The following is a 14,639-nucleotide window of genomic DNA, read 5'->3' as shown; positions in this document are numbered from 1 at the left end:
TTTGCCATGCATGGGCTGTGTTTTATCCTCCTAGGCTCCCTGGAGCCTGCAGGCAATGTCCCATGACACAGGGGGTGGCTTCTGTAAGGACAGAAGTATTGACTTTTGAGACAACTTCCTGACATTGTTTTTGGACAAGAGAGCCTTTTACTGCTCTCTTCTGTGCTTGCTACCTAAACTGAGGACATTATCCCAGAGATTAGTATCTCCAGCTGCAAGATATTTTCATGATGTTCAAACAAAGATCTGCAGAAGCGGTATTTTTAGGTACTCTGGCCACTAAGAAATGCATTCTTTTCATATTCCTTATATAACCGTCACATGAAATCACCAACAGGCTTTGGAGCCTTTTCCACAGCTTTCATATCTCAGTGGAAAGAAACAAACAAACAAAAAAATGGCAAATGAGCTTTATGGCCTGCATATCATCTCTGACAAAAGCAACTATTGCTGCTATTAAACTTGCAAGTGCACACACAGGCACAGATAGTCATGAAAAACAAGAGGCAGCTGGGACAGCTCAGCAACGTGGCACTGCTGAGCCAGGCAATTCTGAGTGCCAGGCTGTCAGGTTCCTTCAAGGCTGAGTGCAAAAAATACCAACCAGTTTGGGAATTCAGGCCGTGCGCTGCACAATCCCCTTCTGCTCTGACAGACCAGAGAGGGAAGGGTAAGGTGTGGGTACGTTTAAAATCCCTCTCCCCATTCCTAATTCAGGTGTGACCCTGACAGCCATAAACACACCTAGCACCTGAAAAATTGCCAGCCAGGCCAATAAAGGTGGCAATATACTGTCAGCTTCGTTACGTGCAGAGTGAGCAGGGGAGCTCGGCACAAACACGACGGCAGTCACTTCCTGCAGCTTGGTGCCCTTGTAGGAAAAAAAAGAGGCTGCTGCGGTCACCAGCGTGCTCCCTGCTAAAGCCCTGGAGGTGGAGAGCTCTTGGTCTGAGCTGCCTTGGGAAGGAAGGTGGTTTGGGAACTGTATTTCCAAGGCTTACTCTAGTTTTGGGCCTGGAGCGATGCCAGGTTGGCTGCTTCATCAGGTTTCAGAGGCCTGGGGCCACCCCTGCTGCAGGTGGTTACTCACAGAAAATACAGGCTACAGAAACTGCTTCACTTCTTCCCACTGAAATAAGGGCTTGTGATGGGTACCAGGTTGAAAATCCCCAGAGCAAAGCACCCAGTCCAACCCAGGGAGCAGCAGTGCTTCCTTCATCCTGCCCCCACCTCTTACAGGCTGGATTTTGGAGGAGCAAAACCGAGTGCTCGTGCTGCTCTAACACAGCCCTCAGCGCTGTGGCATCGCCACGGAGGTGCTGGCAGGGCACACAGCTCCCCAAGCAGCACATCCACAGCACCCAGCAAGGGCTGATCCTGCCAGGGACCCATCCCACCACGGAGCCAGCTGCTTTCCTTCCGCTGTGCAAAGACACCGGGAAGCATGATGGAAGGCTGAGAAAACACAGTCTGTTCAGAATAAATTAAACTACAGAAATCCTGTAATATTTAAAACATTCAGAGGCCCTGCCAAGCACATTCCTCACTGAGCTTTTGCGAAAACATGGTTAGTCTTGAAGCTGGTAAAGCCAAGGAGGAAAGAAATCTTTTCTCAGGCCCTGGGATGGGTACGGCTGTGTCTGTCACACTGTGACCTGGCTGCAAGGCTGACTGCATGTTAGTATGACTTTCACGTGGCTGGGAGGGGGTCTCTGCCTGCATACAGCTGCTTCCCAGGCAGATGTGACAGCTTTGAATGTGTTTGCATATTACTGACTGTTCCCATAGCTTTGCATGTGGCTCTGGCCCGCCACACGTGCAGAGCAGGGGCAGAGCTCTGCAGAGGGATGCTTACTTCTCAGAACCAAAGCTGAGATCCCCTTCTTACCCTGAGACACACAGGGCAAGAGCAGGCATGGACAACTGGCTGGAAGGAGTCTTCCAGGCTTTGAGACCATGAATGTTTATGGTAATTTAGGGCATATTTTCACTTCACCCTCTTTGTGCCTGTAAGCATGGGGGAGTAGCTGTTGGACTGCATCACAGCCAAGCACCCCACGGGCAAGCTACCACATCCAGAGCAGGCTTGCACCAGCCTGGCATGGCCCTGCTCGGTGGATAAATATTGTCTGCCATTCCCCAATGCTCCTTTTCACCCTCCTGCTCTGCTTCAATAGCAGAAACTCAGGCCTGGGACACAACACGGCCCCACACATGGGCAGGCCTCGCCCAGCATCACGGACTGCTGGCTCTCTCTCGTGGTGCTGAGCTGCCCAAAGTGTTTGTGTAATCCACAGGGCACCAAGCTTCCACCTGCACCCCGAGGGCCAGAGCCCCTCTTGGCCTGAACTGTACAGAGATTATCTTTATTACAGGACTGTTATGTTTGCACAGTTTAGCGACTTAATATCAGTTTAAAGCCTTCTCTGCTAGCAGTGCTGTTTGAAGTCATGCTCTCGTCTCAGCCTCAGCTTGCCAAGACTGTAAAATGTTTATTGCTAATGGTGGAAAAGCTTGAAGAAGCCAAGATAACTTTCCCAGGCTGGGTATTAAGACTGTTTGGATAAGTAAATGAGTGAAGAGTATTACATGAACTTCATTAAATATCAACCAACACCAACAGCCATCCATTTATAACACAACGGCAGGGTGCGGGAGCACCCAGGAGCAGCAGAGCTGAGAACGGTATGAACCACAAGCGATAGGAGAGAGGAACATGAGAAAGGCTGGATTCCCCATGGGGTCCAGGTGTGGCTCCAAGGTCAGGCAACACAACTCCTGACTGAAACTCATGCAAAATACAATAGATTTGGGGCTGATGAAATAGTAGAGCACTAGAGCTCATCCCCTCTCAGCTGGGGAGGTTTGCACGCATGTGATGCACTACGTCCTCCTCCCTCCTGCAGCCACGCGTAAGGCAAAACTCTCCAACTAAGGGAGGACTATCGGTGTTTTTTTCCATTTTTTTTGGCTTTACTTCCTTATAGACATGTTTTGCCTTTACTGGTTTCTAGTCACAGGATGCCACACCACTTAAACTACAGAAACTCTTGCTACTGTTCCCATGATTTCACATGCCAGCACTTTAACAGTCCCCCTGTAACGTGGCTCAGAGCTTGAAACCTTCACTTTGATTCACCACCACCCTTGAGTTCCATGTTCTCCACATAAGGAAAACTGGAGCCAGACAGTTACTTCATTTGGAGACCACCCCCAAAATGTACATGTATTTCATCTCTAGTCCTTCTTCACTACACAGCATTCTCATTTCTACTTATTCCTTCCTTATATATCTTTCCTTATACATCCTTCCTTATTCTCCTTTATTAGCCCAAGGCTCCTGCTCTTATTTTAGTACCCTTTAGTATCACCAGTCATCCCTGCTTGGTCCCAACACCCTGTTGCAGCAGCTATAAACAGATCTGGTACTGTCTCCCTGCTAAACCATCCTCACTAGTACAATTCCAACCAAATTCTGCACCTGTAGCACAAATTCCTGATCACAACTCCAGCATTTCCTACCTCTTTGGTGTTCTTAAGCCTTTTCTCAGATCATCTCTACCTCCTGCTAATCTCAAGCAATTAACTGGGATTAAATGCAACTGGGAACCTCCTTCAGCTGTGAGGCCACAGACCTGCCTTCCAAACATGCTCCTTCTCCCTCCTTCCAGAGGGATTTTACCTGCTCAGAGACAGCTCCCTCCAAAATGCATCCACAGCTGTCAGCTTCAGGCTCTCACCTACGCCCTGGGCCTCCACGTCCTGCCTGGTTGCTTTTCTCCTTGTGCTTCAGGGCTCCAGACCCAGGAGCTGTAAGAATGTAAAGAGGGGCAACGTAAGGCCTCTTGTTCTCCCTTGTGAAGTCTCTTCACAACCTCATTTATCCCCTGATCTACTGAAAAGGGCACAAAATAACATCACAAGCAGGCCTAATTCACAGAGAGCATCCCAGCACAGGGCACCAGCTTGCCCAGCTGCACCCAGCTCTGAGCTGGCTGGACCCAAAGTCGTGCTGGACTAAAACACTGGCAATGGGTCAAACCCTGTATTCCCCTTCTCCTGAAACGTCTCTCTGCAGATAAACACCTGCAGCATATTAAATTTACTGCCACATTGGTGCATCTCTTGCCTGGCACGGTGTCATTGCAATCTTTTCAATTTCAGAAGGGTGAAACCTCCAAGAGGAGTAAATCAGGGCTGAACATCAGATGCTACGGAAAGGCCTGGCTTCCCACTGAGGGCTCCCTGGGCTCCCGCTGTCCAACTGTCCTCGACTCCCTCTCCTGGCTGCAGGCACAGGCTGCAACCAAGCCAGGAGCAGCGCCCACCGCCCCCCAGGTGGGGCACAGAGCCCAGCGGGTGCTGAGCCCCTTGCGCCACCTCCCTCTGTCCATGGATCGGCGGGGTAAACGTGAGCCCTTCTTTCCCTACACCCTCGCTAGCCCTCCCTGCTGGACCCTTTTTAAAGCAGCAAGCCCGGGGTGGGGCCATTAGTAGTAGTACTAGTAGTACTAGTAGTAGTAGTACACCACATTTCATGCCCCACAGTCTGCATTCCTGGGTTTTCTGCCCCCTCAAAACACAAAGCCAGCTCTCTATTAGTGCTGTCTCCCTCTACCCTCACTAAAATCCCCCCTGTAGCCCTCTTCCCCATCCCAGGAGTTGACTCCACTTGCCTGGACCCCGCTGTGGGACCCCCCCAACCCCTCATGAGCAGTAGGTGCTGCAGGGGGACACGGACAGCAGGACGGGAGGTGATCCTCCCCTCTGCACAGCTCTGGTGGGGCTGCGCCTGGAACACGGTGTGCAGTGCTGGGCACAGCACAGGAGGGAGGAGAGCTTCTGGAGAGGGCCCAGCGTAGAGCCATGAAGATGTTTAAGGGATTGGGGCATCTGTCTTACGAGGAAAGACTCAATAAACTGGGCACATTTAGCCTAGAGAAGGGATCTCACCAACCTCTATCTCAACCTGAGGGGACCCTGTAAAGAGGATGGGGCCAAACTTCTCTGTGATACGATGAGGGTTAATTGTTATAAATTGAACCGCAGGAGGTTTCATCACGGTGTGAGGAAGGACTTTCTTGTGAGGGTGACTGAGCACAGGCTGCCCACAGGGGCTGTGGAGCCTCCTCCTCCGGAGATGTTCAAACCCTGACGGGACGCGGCCCTGGCTGTCCCTGCTGGGGCAGGGGCCGGGGCAGACGCCCCTGGCCGCCCCTTCCCACCTCAGCCCTCCCCCGGGAGCCGCCGGGCCCCGCTCCCCTCCCCGCGGCCGCACGGGGGGGCCCGCTCCCGGCTCTGCGGGCTCCGAGCGGGGCCGGGCCGGGCCCGGCGCTTCCTGGCGGCCGCTTTGGTTCCGGGGCGCCGCTGCCTGGAGACGGCGCTGCCCAGCGGGGCCGCTCCGGTACGGCCGGGCAGGGGGGTTTGGGGCCGGGAGGGCCGGGAGGACGAGGGGATGGACGGAGGGGAGGGAGGGAGGGAGGGAGGGGAGCGGAGCTGCCGCACGAGCAGCCGGCACGGGCAGCGGGGGCTGGAGGCTGGCGGCCCCACGGCCGGACCCGTGCCGCAGTGCAACAGCAGGGGCAGCTCGGGGGTGGGGGGCACGGCGCGATGCTGTCCCCGCTCGGTGCCCCCGCTCGGTGTCCCCTCCCGGCCCCAGGGGAGGCAGCGGGAGGCCGGCCGGGCTCCTGGCCTTGCTGCTTGGCACGGGAGGCGAGGTGCGGATGAGCAGCGGCCTGCCCCGCTGTCCCCGCAGCGGTTGTGTCCCCCGCACCCGTGCCCCCAGCTGGGTGCTCTTGGGGTGCTGCTCCCAGCGTGCCGCTCAGTCGCATGGGGGGGTTGCCCGACCGATGTGGGGTTTGCCAGGCAAGCTCCTGCACAGTCCTGTCTGGGTCTGCCTGGGAGAGCTCCTCAGAGTGCGATTTGACAGGTTTTTGGTACAGAACCCAGCAATCCTGCCTAACCAGGGCGCGTTCGCTTTGCTTTAGTTTCCAGCTGGATGTAGGAAATACACATTAAGGCAAATTACATTCTGTGTTTTGCAATGCAGCCGTGCAGTTCTTGTATTCTTTTTGGATTTGGCTAGGTTGTTTTATACCTGCTATGCAGGATAAAGAGATTAGAGAACCTGCACTTTCTAATCCCAGAAAGAGAATTAGAATGTCTGGGCTGTGCTGGCGGCAGGGCTGGTTCTTGCAAGGATTTCTCTCTTTGGCAGGGAAGTGGAGGGATGCGGGACATAAGTATGTAAATATTCAATACTAGTCTGTGGGATTGTTTGTCACTTTTAAGCTTGTTTTTGACAGATTCCTGCCACATCATGTCAGGAGACAGCGACTGCACGAGGACAAGTCCATCAGCAGGGTCTCTGTCCGACAATGAATTCTTGCCAGATCGGCCTAAGTATGTTTGCTCGCTATCTCCTGATCTCATTACCAAAGCCCGCGAAGAGCTCCAAGAGAAACCTGAATGGAGGCTCCGTGACGTGCAGGCGCTCCGAGACATGGTGTGCAAAGACTATCCCTCCCTGGGGACGTGCCTGGACGATGCTTTTTTGCTAAGATTTCTCAGAGCCAGGAAATTCGATTACGATCGAGCTCTTCAGCTTCTGGTGAACTACCACACTTGCCGGAGGAGCTGGCCCGAGGTCTTCAACAATTTGAAGCCGTCTGCAATAAAACCTGTCCTAGAGTCTGGTTTTGTCACTGTGCTGCCTTGTCTGGACCCAGAGGGACGCCACATCGTCTGCATCCGTCCAGGTACTGAAATGCATGAATAGCTTTGTTCTCCATCTTCAAGGTGTTTCTGGGCCAAAAATCTGTTTCCTACTCTCCTGTGAACACTGGTTACTTACACAGAGTGCGTGGGTTCTCTTTGAAACTTGAACAGCTAACTTGCGAAGGGACACCTCTGTCATTAGGCAACGTAGCACCAGTTCCTTTTCCTGTTTCAGCAATAACTGCAGCTGAGTAAAAAACAAAATGCAGTGAGGTGGGCTGATGAAACAGGTGATTCGAGAAAAAATGTGTAGTAACTCAAATTGAAGCAGGGCTGCTGGCTTATTACTTGCTTTTACAGTGAGTGGAGAGAGGAGCCTGTGGCTGTGACTCCAGTACAAATAATCAGAGGCTTCAATGTGCTTTTGGTGCTGCCAGGCTTGCTGTAAATTTGTCTTCATTCATCCTCCTCTTTTCCATTTACCTGCTTTCTTTCTGAGCTGAAGCTGCTTCTAATGAGCTGTGCTGGGTAGAGAATGGGGTTCTTAAAACCATTGCCTTTGCTCCTTGAAGTAAAAACGAGTTGCCATTTATCTCTTGCTTAAGAAAGGCTGCTCTGAACTAGGACTGTGGCTATTAAAGACTAACTTTTAAGAGTCCAGTAACATAGAAAATCAGTTTTTGGAATGTGTATTGTTAGCTTATCTGTACTTTCCGACTTACCATCCATGTCTTGTAACCTCAGACAGATGGACACCCAGTAATTATCCGATTACTGAGAACATTCGTGCCATATACTTAACGTTAGAAAAACTCATTCAGTCCGAAGAGACCCAGGTGAATGGAATTGTAATCCTGGCAGACTACAAAGGAGTCAGCTTATCTAAGGCGTCTCATTTTGGTCCTTTTGTAGCCAAAAAAGTGATTGGAATTCTTCAGGTAAGACCTGAACTGGTGGGAAAATAAGCTTGTGCATTGTAAATGACTGCTTCTGTGTCTAGAGTTCTTGACTATGTCACCAGAAACTTAAGCAACTTGGCTTTTACCAGAAGAGTTGGAACATGTCCCTGTCCAACCAGTTTCTCAGATCCTTGCCAACTTAACTTGCTTCTCCTGTTTTTAACTTGTGCTTCCCTAAAATTAATTTTGCATTAGAAATGCAAACTTTGAGTTGGAACAGAAAAGGCCAGTTCTGCTAGCTCGTGATGAGGAACAGAGCAATGAGTTACAGTTAGGCAGAGGACTTCACTTTGCCTGAATGCTAAGGAATGTCTCTTGTTATTTAAATGGTTCCTTCCTAAACATGTTTCTGTCAGCCCCTGTGGATGGAACATGTCACTCACTGACCGCTGGGCAAGGGCAAGTGCAAGTCCTGCTGCAAAAATTTTGCAGAGGATTTTTGAATGTGTGTGATTTGGGGAGGATTTCCATCCAGTCCCTGAAAGAAAGGGTTCTTCAGCACAGAGGGCAGCAAGAGACAGCAATGAGAAGGATCTCAGACTACACAGTTGGGAGGAAAGTGACAACAAGCAAGTTAGAGAAAAGGTCTAAGCACAAGTGGAGCTGTAGAGCATAGGAAGGTGAAGGCGTAACCTGGTCAAAGCGGCAGGAAGTTCTCACGAGTTGAGCTGATGTTCTGCCCTGCTATATGAAGGAGTAAGATGAAAATTTCTCTTGAATGGATTTATTTCCTTGTTACTTTCTGGTCTGAGCTGGTTCTATTTTATGCTGTGTCTGTGGAGGGATAACAAAGGATAAGGGGAATAAGGAGTTTGTGGAGACAAGACTAGTGAGTTTATGAATGTCTGCGTAACAAGTCACATAATCCTTAAAATTATAATCTAAATATGTCATTAAACTGTCTGAGCCCAGCAATGGGTGTCTGCTACTGTCAGTGGAAGCTATTAACAAAACAAAGAAGGTAAAGGACAAGGTGTGGGTAACATATAAACATGTTGCATCAACCTTGCTGAACTGCATCTCCTGAAGGAGGAGCCAATTCTCTGACCTTCAGGAGAAAAATACTCCCACAGTGCATGCATCTGCTTTTCAGCCTAAAAACAGACTGCTTTCTTTGTACAGGTTGAGGTGATCATAAGGGAAAGAAACTTCTCTGAGGCACGTGAGATCCTAATGCTGATCATGAGCTTTTGGCTTGGAGAGCTTTATGGAAATTAATTCCTCAGTACACATCTCGTGGCTAACTGTTTTAGACTGTGGGCTGTACAGGAGGCGCTGTGTGCTCGGCTGGCAGCAGATCTGGTTGTCAGCCCTGCCTGACTGCATGGAAGGGCAGGGAAGGAAGAAGCTGTAGTTGCAGAGCCTGTTTGTATTTTGTAGTTAGCACGAAATGTTGAAATGGCAGAAAAATAGGGCTATACGATTTCCTCCTCCTCTAAACGCACATTTTAGATGTGCTTGGTACCCAGACGTCATAGCTGGACACACAGAAGCAACCTGTGCTGGGCTCCCAGCATGGTGCACTCCTCAGAAGCTAGGAACACAGAACAGTTTGGGTTGGAAGGGACCTTAAAGACCACCTCATGCCACCCCCCTGCCATGGGCAGGGACACCTCCTGCTAGACCAAGTTGCCCAAAGCCCCATCCAGCCTGGCCTTAAACATTTCCAGGGATGGGACACCCACAGCTGGTGCCAGTGCTCATAGTAAATCACGTAACTCTGCATCCTCATCAGGATTGGGAACACCCAGAGGACAGTGCCTGTGACTAAGCACAGTCACTGGTACCTCACTCAGCATCTTTCTTCAGGGAGACAAACAACATGAGAATGGAGGACTTAGTGGCAGTAGTGTTTCCCAACGTTTCTTGTCTCTCACCTTTATTTTTATGCCCACAGCCCTGGTACTGCTCCCTGTTAGAAGGTGCATTTCTGTTCCATTATCAGCTTATGTTGGTATCTCAGATGAAGTCTGGGAGCCAGTGGGTTGTGCTGGCGGTCAGTCTTGGGAGATTTTAATAAGAGGAAAACGGCAGATGTTTTAAAACTGCATTACAAAAATCTTCTTTACCCTTCAGGATGGATTTCCCATTCGAATAAAAGCTGTTAACATAATAAATGAACCTCGTATATTCAAAGGCATTTTTGCAATCATCAAGCCTTTTCTGAAGGAAAAGATAGCAAACCGGGTAAGGATCTGCATCATTCTAACATTAATGCTGGTGTTTTTAAGTTCCTTGCTTATATCTGTTTAAAAATCTCACAGCTAGAAAAATCTTGGTGCCACTTCGCTGATCTAACTGGTCCTTTCTTCTGCTTTAATCTTTAAAAAAAATCCTGTTAGGAAAATTCTTCAAGAGAAAGAAGCTTCGAGGAGTTTAAATACTGGCATAATATTAACATGGATATTTAATGCATATGCTGTATAATCATGACATTGATTCCACCCCTGGGGTTGGGCTGTCTTGGCAAGTAACACTGTGTGCTTCTAAGGTGGTATCATAGGAGATAGCACTGTCCTTTCCTTGTACCGTAGGACTGGACATCGTTGCAAAGAACGATGCCCTTTTCCACATGGATAAGTACTTCAAGTGCCACAAATGGGTTTGGGGATAAACTGAATATAGAATTTCTGCGGAGACTAGCAAATCTCAAGTCTTTTTTGCTGGGATTTAAGCTGCTCTAGACTTGGCTCATCTCAAGACTCCTCTCACTAGTGCATCCAACAGCACCTGCCCAATGTTGTATGCTGGCACTTACATGTAATGGCATCAATTCCAGAATTCGCTCTTTAATACAAAATAACCTCTTTAGCTGACTATACGCTGCGCTGCTTGATACACGCTATTAAAGCTATTTTTGTCTTTCCTCTCTAGTTTTTTCTTCATGGCTGTGATCTGAATTCCCTTCATCAAAACATTCCTCCAGTGATCCTGCCTGAAGAATACGGTGGTACTTCGGGGAAGCTGGATATATCAGCATGGAATGAGCTGCTGCTGGCCTCTGAAGAGGATTTTCTGCACGATTTCTCACAGCTGGTACTCCCATGTGACAGCTCTCCCCAAGACATGCTAGTGAGTGGGGATGCCGATGAAAAACAATGTGATGATTCCCTGCGAGGCATGAAACCTCAGCTCTACTACTGTTATTAGCAAATCGGTGAAGGGAACCTTTCCAGCAGTTAAGACCTCTTCTGTTCTGATAGGTGATGTTGTGAACTCTGCCTTACTCCTAAACCCGCAGTTTAGGAACAGACTGCTGAGGCACTTTACACTATAGAACCAAAGGAAGCTGAAGAGGGCACAATGGGGGCAGGGCAGAATTCACAGAGGAAAAAGGCAAAGAGCACAGAGTTGCCAAGTTACACAGAATACCTAAAGTTCATTAACCTCTGTGGATGATGCAAACCTGCCTGTTGCTTCTTATGATAAAGACAAAAATGCAGGATGGTAAGCTTGATAGTTTCTTCTCCCCACCCACTAAAAGTGACAACAACCATTTGCTAGCTTTGTGACTGTCCATTCCCTTCCCCTTCTAAAAACACCCACTAACCCAAGAAAAACAATTGCTGTTTGCTTTTGAACCCTGTGAAATGTAGTTCAGTCAGCAGAGATTGCTTAAAACAGTAAGAGTCTAACTTGGCCAGTCCCCTATCTCTTGGTTCAGAGTGTAACTTGGCACTTCTGGAATACCCAAATGAATATTCGGCTCAAATTAACGCCAAGGGAGACTTTTTTAATCCATGAAGACCAGTGTGGAAATTCTCTCTGAAGCTTCCTCACATGGGGAAATTAACTATTATAACATCAATATCAAGGCTTACTATAAACAGATGCAATCTTCATTTGCAGAGAACAGTAAGTTCCTCAGATCAGGTAATGAGGCTTTTGAGTGGCTACAACTCCAAATACTGAGGTTTGAGACCAAATGAGAAAAGGCTGTCACCCACCTTCCCGCATTATCAGTTGTTCTTTTTCTTCAGCTGATTGCTATGAGGAATTTGGTAAGTAACTCTCATGTAGAATTTGTAAGGCAGCTTTGTAGCAGCTGGCATGACAGAGAAGGCAATACTTCATGTAAGAAAGCAAGGTGCTTCTTTAGCTTGTTACATTTGACAGATTTTGAACTTGGGTCTTTGTGAAACCAAATGCAGACAGGCTATTTGAAAGCACATTCTTCAATTTCCTGGTATTGTAGCATTTTGTTTCCTGTGCTTGTCTGCTCTTTTGTGAAGTGTTACAACTTCGGTTTCAGCTTTTACCTCTTTTGTCTTTGTTCTTGTATGAAGTTAGACTTTAATGATCTCTGTAATATTTACCCATAGCTTGTATGCCTGTGCTTAGAGGTCTTTGTCTAGAGACACAGCTAAGACTCCAATGTCAAATCAGGGTAAGATATCCTATGTCTAAATAAGCTGTTCCCACTCCACGTTCAAATGTTGAATGACATAGAATTAGAACATAACTGTCACACACTTTTAGCACTTTTTTTGCACTGTAAGAGTGCAGAGCTGGGAAACCTCACTAGGACCAAGAAAGCACACCCAATTATTTCAAGGTGAAATACTTCACTTCTTGGTGAAAAAGAAATCCCTTCTACCAGGAGACTTATCTCCAGAGCACTTTCTCTGGCTGAAATCTTTATTTAGTGCCAAGTGTGATATAATTACCGGTTTTGTTTCTGTAAATATAAAAACAACAAAAGTATCTTGAGAATTTCAGACTTTTTTTTTCTCGAAGTGCCAAACTCTGTTTTGAATGTCTTTTTCTCCTCTCAGACCCCCTACAGCATGATTGCACTGCTAAAAACCTTCACCACCACAGTAATGAATTCCTGACCTGGCAGCAGACCTCATCCTGGAGCTAAGGGTGGCAAATGCCAGACCTGTAATCCAAGCATTATAGAAGGAGACTAGGTTTTGAAAAGGGGTAAGCCACGAAGCTTTTTCCTGGGCAGCAGTTCAGAATTTCAGTGGGAGGAAGGAACTCATCACTTGACCTGCTTTAGAACAAAGGTGGGAACAAATTAACTTCCCTCACTTAAAGCATCTGATTTTTTCCTACCTTTATAAGGCATCTTATTCTTACTTGACGGTTATACCTTAAGCAGAGGAAGAAAAAAATACCATTTTCTGCTATGTAAAATAAGGTAAAAGAGTAATGCTAGCCACTTTCTCCTCACTTCTGACCAGAACTGGCTGCATGTTTTGCAGAGATTGAATTCTTTGTACCACCTAGCAAGACACATTAATACACAGTACACGACTTAAAGGTAAGTGGCTACCCAACCTGTTTAATTGCCAGAACACAGAGATTGCTCTGGTGTTTGTATTCTTTGAGTGCCTCTTAATTGTAGCCACAATGTACAATTTAAAAAATATATTTTGAAACGTCTACTATAAGAACAGCTACTTTGATCCACTTATACAACTACTAGAGAGGAAAGGTGAATTTTCAAAATTCAATTTTAATATCCCTTAAAAAAAAAAAAAAGTGGTGGCCAACAGAAGGTGGCACTTGAGGAACCTTCAAAGAAACCAAACCCTTTTCCAGGGTCTTAGATTATCTTGCATGGTAGAGAAAACGGATCTTACCCTCCCCTTTTCAATTCTGCTTACAATGGAACTAAATCATTTGTTTTATTTTTAAACATAACAGGTAAGGCTACATTATCCAAGCTGAAAATAGCCTGTGATATGCCTCCAGAACTTTATCCTTGAAGCTGGATGCTCGATGTCAGGATACATGAACTAAGACAGGCTTACCTGTGTCAGTCATTTAACTAATATTCTAGATTTGCTCTTCCTTGGCTTTAGAATTTAGAGTTTACTAAGTTTGCAACTCTATGTCCCTTTTTAGGTTTGTAGCCAGTGCTTAGCTTGTCTTACAGCAAGCACACCTCTGTCTCATACATACCTGACAACAGAGCCAAGGAGTGTTCTTTGAGCTTTAGCACTTACTAGCAAAGAAACAATTTTGGTCTCAGAATTTCTTGTCAGATTAGTGAAATAAACACTTGCTTTAAATATAGTCTCCTTATCTGCAGAATAGATACGAAAAGCTGTTTAGCTTGGTGGTTGTGGTTTTTATCCCCCCCCCCCCTTCCCACCACTTCACAGCACTAAAACTGATGTGATTCCCCCCCCCCACAACATGAAATAGCTTTGTTTCCAGAGGTTACATGCCTCTGGAAATCCATCCCTGCTAAATGCAACACATCCTAAGGAAAGGTACTCAAACTGCATTGGGTCGTCATGGCTTTTGGCATTAAGTGGGACAGCAGTTAGCTGCATACTGTACATAAAAATACTTGAATTTATACTCTTGCAAATGGGTGTTACAAACCCTGAGGTATTTTCAGGAAGTGGGTGAAGTTTTTTTTTTTGTTAAATCATTTTGGCATGAGTTAATCAGTGTTACTCAAACTAATAATTTCGCCTTTTTGTTGTATGTGGGCCTAGAGGTGTTGGGTGGTTAAGTGTACATTTTATTTTGACAAAATTTATTTTTATATTGCATTTTATAAAATGGAGTGGTCAAAATGTGTAATTTTATGATGCATGACTGGGTGATTAAACACATTATTGTAACAGCTGCTAATGTGGTGTTTTGAATACATTTTCCTTGCGTCATCTTGGAGTATTTATTGTAAAAGCGAATAGCAACGTATACTTAGTTCCACACTAAACACATACTTGCAACTAAGTATAATTGCCAAGGAATTACATTAGAAAGGGTGTTGATTTCTACCACATAACTAAATTTTACTTGAACAGTACCCAAGCAATTTCAAGGAACAGGATTTGACATTCAGAAAAAAAATCACACGAAGGTGCACTTTCAAAATACATCATGACTTACTGTTTGCTGCATGAGAAGACATCCACTCAGATCTAAGTGGTGACTAGCAGCTAATTAGCATTGTAATCTTTAGATGCAATATTTTGCAGTAGAGAATAACTGCCC

At 46.9% G+C, this 14,639-nt stretch overlaps 1 protein-coding gene across 1 annotated transcript; it reads left to right on the top strand.

Moving 5' to 3' along the window:
- Positions 1-5,330: 5,330 nt before the first annotated feature.
- On the top strand, positions 5,331-14,517 carry TTPAL (alpha tocopherol transfer protein like). The gene is made up of 5 exons (XM_082773194.1): positions 5,331-5,404; positions 6,306-6,758; positions 7,462-7,655; positions 9,753-9,863; positions 10,551-14,517. The coding sequence occupies exons 2-5, from the start codon at positions 6,320-6,322 to the stop codon at positions 10,824-10,826; spliced, it is 1,020 nt and encodes a 339-aa protein (XP_082629320.1). The 5' UTR covers positions 5,331-5,404; positions 6,306-6,319; the 3' UTR covers positions 10,827-14,517.
- The last annotated feature ends 122 nt before the right edge of the window (positions 14,518-14,639 follow it).

This window comes from Aythya marila (genome assembly GCF_965140915.1).
Source record: "Aythya marila genome assembly, chromosome: 16".
Classification (NCBI taxonomy): domain Eukaryota; kingdom Metazoa; phylum Chordata; class Aves; order Anseriformes; family Anatidae; genus Aythya; species Aythya marila.
Note: the sequence above shows the minus strand (reverse complement) of the source record. Positions and strands in the feature narration are given on the sequence as shown.